At 39.7% G+C, this 12119-nt stretch overlaps 1 protein-coding gene across 3 annotated transcripts in view; it reads right to left on the reverse strand.

The window, feature by feature from the left end:
* SMC1B (structural maintenance of chromosomes 1B) overlaps positions 1 to 12119 on the reverse strand; it is a 62152-nt gene that overhangs the window by 47159 nt on the left and 2874 nt on the right. The window contains exons 3-7 of one of the 3 annotated variants that reach the window (XM_034783982.1): positions 8658 to 8770; positions 4782 to 4985; positions 3587 to 3825; positions 2888 to 3146; positions 970 to 1110 (exon numbers count right to left, since the gene is read on the reverse strand). In XM_034783982.1, coding sequence (XP_034639873.1) covers positions 970 to 1110; positions 2888 to 3146; positions 3587 to 3825; positions 4782 to 4985; positions 8658 to 8770 — 956 coding nt within the window. The remainder of the gene's footprint in view (positions 1 to 969; positions 1111 to 2887; positions 3147 to 3586; positions 3826 to 4781; positions 4986 to 8657; positions 8771 to 12119) is intronic. The other 2 variants (XM_034783991.1, XM_034783999.1) reach the window with 2 other exon arrangements.

The following is a 12119-nucleotide window of genomic DNA, read 5'->3' on the forward strand; positions in this document are numbered from 1 at the left end:
TTTGCAGGTTCTGCACACACTGCAGGATAATGCGCGAGGTGTATACAATGCTCACAACAGCAGTGGTGAGCTGAGCAGGCTCCATGCTTGCTGTGGTATGGCGTCTGCAGGAGAGCAGAGTTGCAGCGGAAGCGGTGGATGACAACGGATGCCATGAGAATAGATATTTATACAGAACGACGAGAGGACATGAAAGGTGGATTCATGGCACCAGGAGAGCAGAGTTGCAGCGGAAGCGGTGGGTGACGACCGTTAGCAGTCCTACTGTACCGTCTGCTGACAACAGCACCCAGGTCACGACAGCAGCGGTGACGGTGAGCTGAGCTGAACGGGCTCCATGCTTGCCGTGGTATGGCGTCTGCATGGAAAAAAGGCGCGAAACGATTGTCTGCCGTTGCTTTCATGAAGGAAGGGGCGACTGATGACATGTACCCAAAACCATCCACAACAATGTTTTTGCCCCATCAGGCATTGGGAGCTTAACCCAGAATTCCAATGGGCAGCAGAGACTGCAGGAACTGTGGGATAGCTTCCCACAGTGCACCGCTCCATAAGTCGATGCTAGCCACGGTAGTGAGGACACACTCTGTCGACTTAATGCACTTAGTGGGGACATACACAATTGACTGTATAAAATCGATTTCTATAAAATTGACCTAGTTTCGTAGTGTAGACATACCCTTATAATTGCAGATCTGTATGTTTATACTGTAAGCAGGCTTTCACTAAGCCACATCCTAGAAGAGATATGTCAAGTTATTTTTGAAGGACAGAGAGCCAGCCATGTGGCAGTAGGTCTGTCAGAAGAGAAGCCCAAACATATGCATTGTATCAAGGTTGAAGTGTTTTTTGATAAAGAATGTATTCTGTACAATTATACTAAAATTTATAATGACAGGGAAGGACAAGTATTAGACAAAGAGAGACAGGGTTTCTTTTCCCCAATAAAATTAAATTCCATCTCAGTACCTCAATTTCTTTTTGCTTCCTCTCATCAAATGTCATCCTTTCTAGATCTGCTTTTTGTTCCCACTGCAGTTTTTCTAGTTGCTGGGTCAATGTAGCTACTTTCTTTCTCGCTAGTTCTTTTAGCTCTTTATACCGATCCAGCTGTACAAACAGATTCAAATATTACTCCTGCCCTTAAACATAAAGGGAAATTTTCACTGCATTATGTGCTTAACTAGCAAATTAACAACCTTATCAAAACTACAGATTGTAAGTTACTATCCAGTTATGGCGCCAAGTATTGGCAATCAGATGCCATGAAAGATACAATTTCAAAACTTTATTCTCCTGGTTTTTTGCCTACAGTCTAGTTTAGAGTTTTGTTTTAAATAAGTGATTAGGCGAACTAAAGGTTCCATAAACATTTCTGAAAAAAGGCGAGGATCAAGACATTATCTAGATGCTGAGTGGCCCAAAAATAAAGGAATTATTCTTAAGAACAACAGTTATTTTGACATGTGGGAAGCCTCCAAGGAGAAAGTTTGTAGAGGTATACAGAAGGATTTATGTTTGGGGCAACCCTATAAATTATGTTGAAGGTCGACAAATCTCTACAGTAATGAGGAGTTGGAACTCCTCCACTCTCTCCTACTGGGCATAATTTACAGGGTTGCCCCAAACTACACAGGGATAATAGGAAGGAAACTTACCCATCAGGTTATGCAGAATTTAATATACAATAAACTGAAAGAGTTTCTAGGTCTAGTGGTTGCAGAAATAGTTTTCCTGATGTGAACTAACTGGAAAATTATGCAGGGATGTCTTCCTAAAACAGCTTTATATCAGAACTGTGAACTGATCTTATCTGTAGCAGTTGGGCTGTATGCTGGGAAGTTGTTTTGGTAAAGACCTCCTTCCTTACACCACCTCATAGCCCCTTGACAGCAAAAGAGATGCTCCATGGTTACTATCCTATCCTCACATGTACTGTTTGTGCTCCCAGTAAAAACCAATGGATCCATGATGCTGTAGACCCACAGCCCCAGTTCACAAGGAACCCCATGGAGATTGGGTTTAAAACAGACAGGTGCTGAACATGCCTTGACTAGGCTCTCCTAAATCCTCCTCTCACTATTGTGCACTGGAACGTCACAGATTCAACTAGAAGAGAGTCTTTCATTATTACTTTGGAAAGGATATGATTCACACATTAAAGAGAAGTAATACACCACCTCCAACCATCTTAAAAAGGTTAACTTTGAAACCCCTCTGTCTTAAGTTTACTCCTCAAAACTGCTCTCTTTCTCTTGAACTTCTGGGAGGCTTGAATTGTCCTCCTTAAATCATTTCATCAGTTCTATAAAAAAAATTTTAATCCATCCCACCTGTTTGCTGGTTAAAAAACTATATTAAGCTCAGGCACATGTAGTTGGCAGAGCTATTTTACATACAGCACAAGGAGCCTCAAAAACATTAAAGAAAAATCTTGTTATGTTAAGCCACCACAGTAGAGCCTCATTTTGTCCTTCTAGGAAGGAGGCCCAATGATGGTGTTGCTAATCATATTCTGGGCTAACTGTGACCACTTAGCAAACAGCAACTGCTCAAACTGTAAGCTAAAAATAAACCGATGGGATGTTACAGGTATCAGATGTTTTTATGTACAAATTGACATAGATTTTAAGTCTGTTGGCTTCCAGGATAAACCTGTAAGAGATGAAAAATAAAGGCAATATCACCATTTCTCCTCATCCTATTGGACAAATAGCTCTTTTTCCTTGCAATTTAGTCTAAGTCAAATTGGATTTGTAACCACTCTTTGAAAACAATGGGTGAAATCATGACCCCACTGCAGTCAATGGCAATGGCAGCAATCCCATTAGCTTTAACAGAGCCAGGATTTCACTCAGTCTAGTACTTCCCCCCTACAACAACTCACTTGACTTGCTTCCAGCTCAACATCTGCTCTTCTCTGTAACATCTCCTCTTCAACTTTCTTTTCATATGCTCTCCAACTTCTCTCAACATCAGTCAGCTCGGTATCCAATTCTTTTATGTTTTGCTCTTGTTTAGCAAGGTGTTTCTCATTATCTTTTACGGATTTCTTAGCCATATCTACTTTCTTGATTTGGTGAGAAGTGTTCTCCTTTGCTTTAATATACTGAGGCCTTTTCTGATTCAATGATGCTTCTAGGGTTCTTTAGGGAGGGGAAAAAAAGATGCATTTTTGTCAACTTTGTGTTTCAGGGAAACAAGATAATTTAATTTAAAAATAAATAAAATCACCTTTTAGGTGGGGACCAAGTATGAGATGTTTCAGTCCAAAGGTCATATTTTGATACATATAACCGAAAATAGAGGTTTAAACATGAAGTACAATGCTATACCACACCTACAATGTTGTAGTGAACAGGTATAATGTTTTATTGACAATAGTGACAAATGAAGTGGCTGAAAATTAAGTATTATATATATATATTCTGTAACACAGTGATTATTATTTTAGAAATCTCCCATTGACTTCAATGGGGTCAGAATTTCACCCACTCTCTTGATCAGGAAATACATTTTGAAGAGTAACTTAGAATGCAGACTAACTCTCAAAATCTCAGTCCAGTTCTATCATAGGAAAACTTACTTCATTTCTTTTTCCATGTGTTGTTGGTCTCTATTTAACACCCCAAGCACTTTTTTCTTATCTTTAAATGTGTCTTCAGCAGAAGAAAGGGAGTCTTCCTTGGTATTCACATCCATATTCTTTTCATCCAATTTGTTGTTCAAAAAGTCAATGTTTTTCTCATTGTGATAAAGTCGGAAAAGTTGCAGCTGTATCCTGTTTTCTTTCAGCTCTTCAAGCAGCATCTGGTAACGCTCTGCCTACAAACAGCAAATTTTTATTTGCGGTTTAAAAAATAATTTTTAATCACTAGCAGTCTAATCTCAGGTCCAGAGTAAAATGAGCTAAAGTACTGGTGACTATGATTCCAGCAAAGTGCGCCAATCACAAAAAACTCAGCCATATAATGCAGTAGTTACTTTAAGAATTGCCAGTCCTGAAGAATACATTGTCATTTATTTCATTAAAACATATTTATGACTACTGAACCTAGTATACTTAGAAACTATTATATTCAACTCCATTTCCTGTTGAATATTATGAATGCCACTCAACAGTAAATCATAACTGCTTTTTTTCCTCTCTTGCATGCACTCAGGCAACAAACTTTGCAATACAGGGTCACTGAACACTCCAGGGAAAAGAAGAATGTAGACGTTTAGCTTGGTTTCAATAAGTTTCACACCTCCAGAACAAAGCTCACTATCATAGTTTGGCAAGTTGCAGGATTGAGCCTTCTGAGACCAAGTATTTTTGGATGCAAAAGTTTATTCTTCCATTTTTAAACATTCTGCCCAGTAAGTGCCACTACTGCATCACATAGTGACTGTACAAAAAGGGCAGAAATACAGAAATGACATACTACCGATGTACATTGCCAGGAGATACTTAACTATTAATCCTGTCCCACAGGAAAACGTAGTGTTTTCCTTGCTGATTTTTTTTTTTTTGGTTAAGTATTTCAGATTATACAAATTAATCACATTATGTGGAAAAGCTTTTACCAAAAAACACTTTTGAAGAACCACCACTTTCCACAGAAAACAAGGAAAATGTATTTATTTTAAATGTATTAGAAGTGTTTGACCCAAGCTCTATGTACTTTTACTAAGGTTCTGATCCTATAAACTCACACTATGCTAATAGAGTTTGCAGGATCAACCACTATGCCATATGCTTTAAATATGAAAACCTCCTTTGTTATTTTTGGAATTACCTCCTCTTTCTCTAACTTTGCATGCTTGCGTTCTACTGCCACATGTTTTTTCTTGTTATAATTAAACTGTGCATCCCCCTCTGCCTGTTGCATTTTCTTCTTCTTTCTCTCATATTCCTCAGCAAACTCCCATGAATTACTAATCTGTTCAAAAAGCTGGGTTCTCTCCTTGGGCTTCTTCATTGCAATTGACTCTACTGCTCCCTAGAATAGAGTTTCAAAGATGTACACTGAGAATCATAGCACTGCAGATCACTGTACTGTACAAAGAGGGAATCTGAAATTGCCAGCAATATTGTTCTATTCAGTTTCTTAAAATCAAGGTATAACTTATATATTTCACTAGCTTCAATAGCCTCTCAATCACAGAGACTTGAAAGTCCACTGAACCTAAATTGGACACTGACACGCCATATATGAAAAAGCGAAAGTTGTGGAATCATGTAGTACTGGCAGCAAAAAGTCAATCAGAAATTACAAAACAAACCTCACTATTCAAGAATATATAATTTACATAATTCATCCAAATTTTTTTCTATACTAAAGATTAAAATTTGGGAAACAAAGACTCCAGTCAGGAAGTGTTATCACTAATACAAAGTACAGTGTTATATTTATCCTAATATCCATTATGTTATGGGACTGGAGGAAGCTTTTCAAATGAAAAATTTCTAAGAGTTTATGAAATGTAGATTCAGTTCCTTCCCTATTTTGATATTTTTTTTAAAGCAGACAAGTTAGTGGAGCTTGAAAATTAAGTACTGTATATATTTATTCTGTAACTGCGATATTACTATTTTTGATATGCATTATCTATATTTAAAGGAAAGCTAAATTAGAAGAACAGATTTTTAACCACGATATCTAATTAGAAGGAATATAAAACTAAAAATACTTAACTGCCAAATACAGTTTAATTTTTTTGCAAACAGGAAGCTAGTATTTTAACAGACTTGTGAGGCAGATCAGGATTAAGAATTCAAATCCCATTATCAACCACTGAAAGTAAGTTTCAGTTGTTTTAAGATAATACGCTTTTTAAAAATTGTTTGGGAGTTAAATTAACATCTGGTTAAACTAAACGGATTGGAGGACTCAATAACAGACTATTAACAATAGGACAGTCTTTCATCTGCATGTCACTAATTCAAATCCACTATAGTTCCCTATTTACCAAGAGTGGTTACTCACAGATGGTTCTATAGTCTATATGATTTTACTTTATTTCCCAGTGGATATACACTTCCAACTCACAAAAACCACACTATCACCATTAGCATCCTTACTGGTAGGATCAATAGACAGCCCAATAACTGAACAGATAAGAAAAATGAACGCTGACCTTGGAAGTGGTTCTTCAGAGGAGTATTTGGGCTCATTAATAGACCACTGTGGCGAAGGTGATATTGTGAGGAACCTTCTTCATAAATAAAAAGATTTTGGTCTCTAGTGATGTCAAATAAGTGGCTGTGACCCAGGGACCTCTTGGTGACAACTGGCAGAGTTCACAGGGTTTTACAGGGATCCCCTGGGTTGGATATATGCATAATAGTTCACTGAAGTACGGAATGTGAGGTCTCTACCAAGAGCCAGTAGCCCACTGGTTATCATACTCACTGCAAAATGTATGTACAGATAATATTTAAGGAGTTATGTTTTTAATCTAAAAATTACCGTATATACTCGTTCATAAGCCAAATTTTTTTAATAAAAAAGGGAAGCACCAGAGACGGGGGGGGGATCGGCTTATGAACGGGTATAGAGCGGGAAAGGTGGGACACAGCCCCTCCCCCCAGTAGAGGGAGCAAGGAGAGGCAGCACAGCTAGAAGGGAAAAGGCGGGGCCAGAGTCTCTCCGCTTCTGGCCACGCTGCTCTCCCCCCAGCCTCCGAAGCAGCTCCAGGGCTGGCAGGCTGCAGCTGTGCCACTCGGCCCCGCCCCCCCAGAGCAGGCTGTGGCCGCGCCGCCAGGCCTGCCGGAGCACGCTGTGGCCATGCCACAGCTGTGCCACCCGGTCTGGCCTGCCAGAGCAGGATGCAGCCACGCTGCCCAGCCTGCCAGATAGGGGGAGTGTGGGGGTCCCCGGCTAGGGGTGAGGTCACGTGGGGGGTGGTCACAAGGGTTATTCCCCTGACCCCCAGCTCCCCCCCCCCCAAAAAAAAACATTTCCCCACCAGTTGCTGTCCCGGCCCGTCAGGATAAAGCAGCTGGCGCACCGGGACACTTTGTTTACTTAGGTGTACCTCCGTGCCTGCGGACGCTCAAGGTAAACAAACCATCTCGGCCTACTAGTGGTTTATCCTGATGGCCCGGGAGCCAAAGTTTGCTGACCCCTGAATTATAGGGTCGGCTTATGAATGGGTCATAAAAATTTCCCATTTTTACTTATCCATCTTGGGGGGCGGGAGGGGGTTAGCTTATAAACGAACCGGTTTATGATCAAGTATATACGACATGTTCTTAAGGTCTTGGAGTTAAGACAAGTCACCAGAAGGTGACATACCTCAGAAATGTTCCTTTCGGACAAAAGGCAGCAGACACCTGTTTCCTTGTCTAGCCATTTTTGTATTGTATGCCTCATAATGTATGCCTTTTTGCATACTGAGCCACAGGCAAGAGAAGTGACTGTGAAATCTACAGAAAGGAAATTCACAGGATGAAAGAAACTGAAGGGGATGGCCTGCTTACTACTAAAGACAAAGGACTCTTAGGATATATCTGGGGATATAAGGAAACACACAGGATCCTTCCCCCAGGAGGCAAGCTGACAGCACGACCGTCTCTTGAAAGGAGGGTCACAGCTAACCTTGGTTGTAAAATGCTGCAAGGATTTTGCATGAGCAAAGCAATACTCTAACAAAATACTCTCATGTCTTATAATTAAGCCTACACTCTAGAAAGTGTTTTGATTTTGTTGTATAAATGTAATGATTTGTTTCCAATACTTCTACTTGCTATTATTAGAATCTCTATGCTTTGTTAAATTTATTTATAGTGAAGTCAAGTATAAGTGCTGTCTGTTAAGAGGAGTGGTAATCGGAGGTAGAACTGGTAAGCAGGAGTGCCCTGTTTCTTTGGACGCAGCAAACCTGTGAATACTGTGAGCACCCAGTGGACTGGACCTGGACACTCCAGGGAGATGCTCAGAGGGCTTGAGAGTTGGATCATGCCTATTGCCAACCTGCAGAGAAACAATGGGTCTTGCAAGCCCTAGAGGGAAGTGCTTGCATTGTTCATGGCTGGTAGAGTTGGGAGGCTCACCCCTAGCAGGCACAGACAAGGCTTCCTCCTGCTTAAGGACAGGTGGTAGCCAGATGACTGACAATATACCAGAAGGCATCACAATGGCACCTTTCAAAAGCAGTAAGTTCACATTTTAAGAAGATTAATACACACTAGACAGGACAAAGAACTTTGGAAAATATATTTAAGGAAAAACCGTGCTTGTCAAAGAGGAACTAGATGTCCTAACAAGATTTTCCATCCACATATTTATGAGTATTATAAGTTGAGACAAGAATAATTTTGGCTCCAGAAATAAGGTGGTTAGCCAATTTTAGGTTTTTTTGTTTTTTTTAAACCAAAACATGAAGACCTTTTTCAACTTATAAACTGAAGCACAGAAATTACTGGGTTTCCCATGATGAATAATGCTTCCCCCTACCTCCCTTCCACACCCTCTATTGCCCAACACACAGAGAAACCTTGCAAATCCCATTTTATGGCCTAGACTTCCTAGGCTAGGACAAGACTGCTATTATTCATGCGGGACTAATTACCTGTTTGGCTGACCAGGGTGCAGTATTAACTGTCTAGTCCCAGCACTCCCAATCTGCACTCAAGCTTTGGGAGGTTACCAAGTACCTTAAATGCTTACCTGAAAAACCATGCAGTTCCTTGCTTTGACAATTATGCCTATTTTTTCAAGCTCTGCTGTGTAAACAGATCGGCTAACAGCTTTATCATTGAAAAGAAACTCAGAACAACTACCTAATAAAGGAAGAAACAATAAAATTAAAGTATCATGTAACCAAATATTTGAACTATTAATTTATATTGTGCATTTGACACTTTATCTAATCAGTTCACCTGTTCCCCCTTTTGTACATCAAGAAGGTCTACAAGTCTTCCGAGGTCCAGAAGGAGGTGAGTGACAAACCATGGGAAAGTCTCTGGGTGAAGATAAAAGACAGGGGCGGAGGGAAAACAAGGTTGATATCGGGGTAAGGGTCTGCGATAGACAACCAAAACAGGAGGAAGTGGTGGATAAGGCATTTCTATGACAAATATTTCTAGAACAGAAATATCCAAAACATAAGACCTGTTAGTAATGGTGGATTTTAACTACCCAGATATCTGGTGGAAAAGTAATATGACAAAACACAAAATGTCCAATACGTTCTTGGAATGTGTTGGGGAGAACTTTTTGTTTCCGGAGGTAGAGGAGAACAGCAGCCATTTTAGGCTTGATACTGACTAACAAGGAGGAATTGGTTGCAAATCCAAAAGTGAAAGAGAACTGACAGTAATCATAAAATGATACATTTCATGATTTGAAAGAAAGGAAAAAGTGAGGGCAGCAGAATAAGGAAAAGAGACTTTAAAAAAAGCAGACTTTAACAAACTTGGAGAACTGGTAGGTAAGGTTCCATGGGAAGAAATGATAAGGGAAAAAGGAGTTCAGGAGAGCTGGCATCTTCTCAAGGAGATAATATTAAAGGCACAACAGCAAGCTATCCCAATGGGAAAGGAAGACAGGAAGAACAATAAGAGGCCAAATGGGCTGCATCAGGAGCTCTTAAATGACCTGAAAAATCAAAAAGGAATCCTACAAAAAGAGGAACCATGAACAAATTGCTAAGAATGAGTACAGAAGACTAGTACAAGCATGTAGGCACAAAATGAGAAAGGCTACAACACAAAATGACTTACACCTAGCAAAGCACATAAAAAGGCAGTAAGAAGTTCTAAATAAACACAGCGGGGAAAGAGAGCTACTAACTGACTACCCCACAATGCAGGTAGCTAATACCTGTTTTACTTCAGTCTACACTAAGAAGGTTAATTGTCATTGGATGCTTAACACGATTAAATAACAAAATGGAAGGAATGCAAGCCAGAACAGGGAAAGAACAGATTAAATATTTAGCTAAATTAGATGTATTCAAGTTGTTAGGGCCTGACATAGTTCACCTAGGGTACTTAAAGAACTAGCTGAAGCAATCGCAGAACCATTAGAGATTATCTTTGAGTTACTAGCCAAGTGAATAGGAGGGGAGGAAGCAGTAAACATGATACATCTTGATTTCAATAAAGTTTTTGACACTGTCCCACTTGACAGTCTCATAAGCAAACTAGGAGAAAGTGGTCTATATGAAATTGCTATAAAATGGGAGCACAACTGGTTGAAAAACCATACTCAAAGAGTATCAATAGTTCACTATCAAACTGGGAGGTTGGATCTAATGGAGTCCTGCGGGGGTCTGTTCTGGTAATATTCAATATTTTTATTCATTAGTTGGATTAATGGAGTGAAGAGTATGCTTATAAAATTTGCTGATGACACCAAGTTGGGAAGGGTTGAAAGCACTTTGGAGGACAGAATTAGAATCCAAAGTGACCATGACAAATCAAAGTATTAGTCTGAAACCAACAAGATGAAATTCAATAAAAGACAAATGTCAACTTAATTTATGAAGGAAAAAAATTAAATGGACCCTACAAAATGGGGAATAACTGGCTAGGTAGGACTACTGCTGAAAGGGGGTTATAGTTTGTCACAAAGTAAATATGAGTCAATGTGATGCAGTTGCAAAAAAAGGCTAATATCATTCTGTGGTGTATTAACATGAGTGTTGTACATAAGACAAGGGAGGTAACTGTTCCAGTCTACTCAGAATTGGTGAGGCCCTCAGCTGGAATACTGTGTCCAGTTTTACTTATGGACAAACTGGAGAGAGTTCAGAAAACAAAACAAACAAACAAGGATCAACACTTTAGAAAACCTGAATTATGAGAAAAGAGTTTAAAAATACTTGGCATGTTTAGAATAGCAGCCGTGTTAGTCTGTATCCGTAAAAAGAACAAGAGTACTTGTGGCACCTTAGAGACTAACAAATTTATTAGAGCATAAGCTTTCGTGGACTGCATCCGAAGAAGAGGGCTGTAGTCCACGAAAGCTTATGCTCTAATAAATTTGTTAGTCTCTAAGGTGCCACAAGTACTCCTGTTCTTTTGGCATGTTTAGTTTTAAGAAAAGATGACTAAAGGGGAACAGGATAACAGTCTCTAAATATTTTGAGGGCTGTTCTAAAGAGAACAGCAATCAACTGCCCATGTCCACTGAAAGAAGGACAACTAGTAGTTATCTTAATCTATAGCAAGGGAGTTTACATTAGATATTATGAAAGACTTTAACTATCAAGCCAACAAAGTATTGGAACAGGTTACCAAGAGAAGTTGTGGAATCCCCACCACTGGAAGCTTTTAAGAACAGCTTAGACATGGTCTAGGTAACCCTGCTTCAAAACGGAGGGTGGACTAGATGACCTCTCAAGGTCCCTTCTAGCCCTACATTTCTGTGATTCTATGATCTCCAGAATGCAACCATTATTCTCTAATGTGGACATTAGAGCATTAGCCACTCCTGTTAATACCAATCTTGACTACCATAACATACTCAGGACTACCCCTGAAGTTCACCCGGGCACTGGAGCTAGAGCAGAATGCAGCTGCTCTCCTCCTGAGTAGCGTGGGGTAGTTGTATCTCCTTTGCTCAGGTCTCTGCACTGGCTTCCTTTTCTTTTCCATGTGGAATTCGAGGTGTTAACCTTTAAAGACTGGAATGATCAGTGACCATTAGATACAGCTACTAATCCTATACCTCACCTAAAAGTAATTAGGATTAGCCTTGGGAGTGCTTCCAATGTTGTAAACCATGGCCCAGATCCTCAAAGGTATCTAGGCACCTAACTCCCATCAATTTCAATGGAAGTCAGGAGCCTAAATAGCATAGAGAATCTGGGCTTGGGTCCATAACATGGCTTTCACAGTAGACTGCCCCATGGAACTCAATTCCTTTGATAAACTCTCAGAGACACAGTTGGGCAATCATTAGGGCGGGGAGCATAACATGTATTTTGTTTAGCATCTGATTAACTCTTCTACTTTATTACTGTTTTCATCCTTATAATTACAGCACCTGGCTATCATGACCAGTACTATAAAAATTGGCTTAATAATTCCAAAGGATTCACTAGTCCGTGTTGTACCATCAGATTATTATATATTTAAGATTTTAAAATAAATAGTCCACTGCAAGTTTTCTATATCAAGCACA

The sequence above is a fragment of the Trachemys scripta genome, chromosome 1 (genome assembly GCF_013100865.1).
Source record: "Trachemys scripta elegans isolate TJP31775 chromosome 1, CAS_Tse_1.0, whole genome shotgun sequence".
NCBI classification, from domain to species: domain Eukaryota; kingdom Metazoa; phylum Chordata; order Testudines; family Emydidae; genus Trachemys; species Trachemys scripta.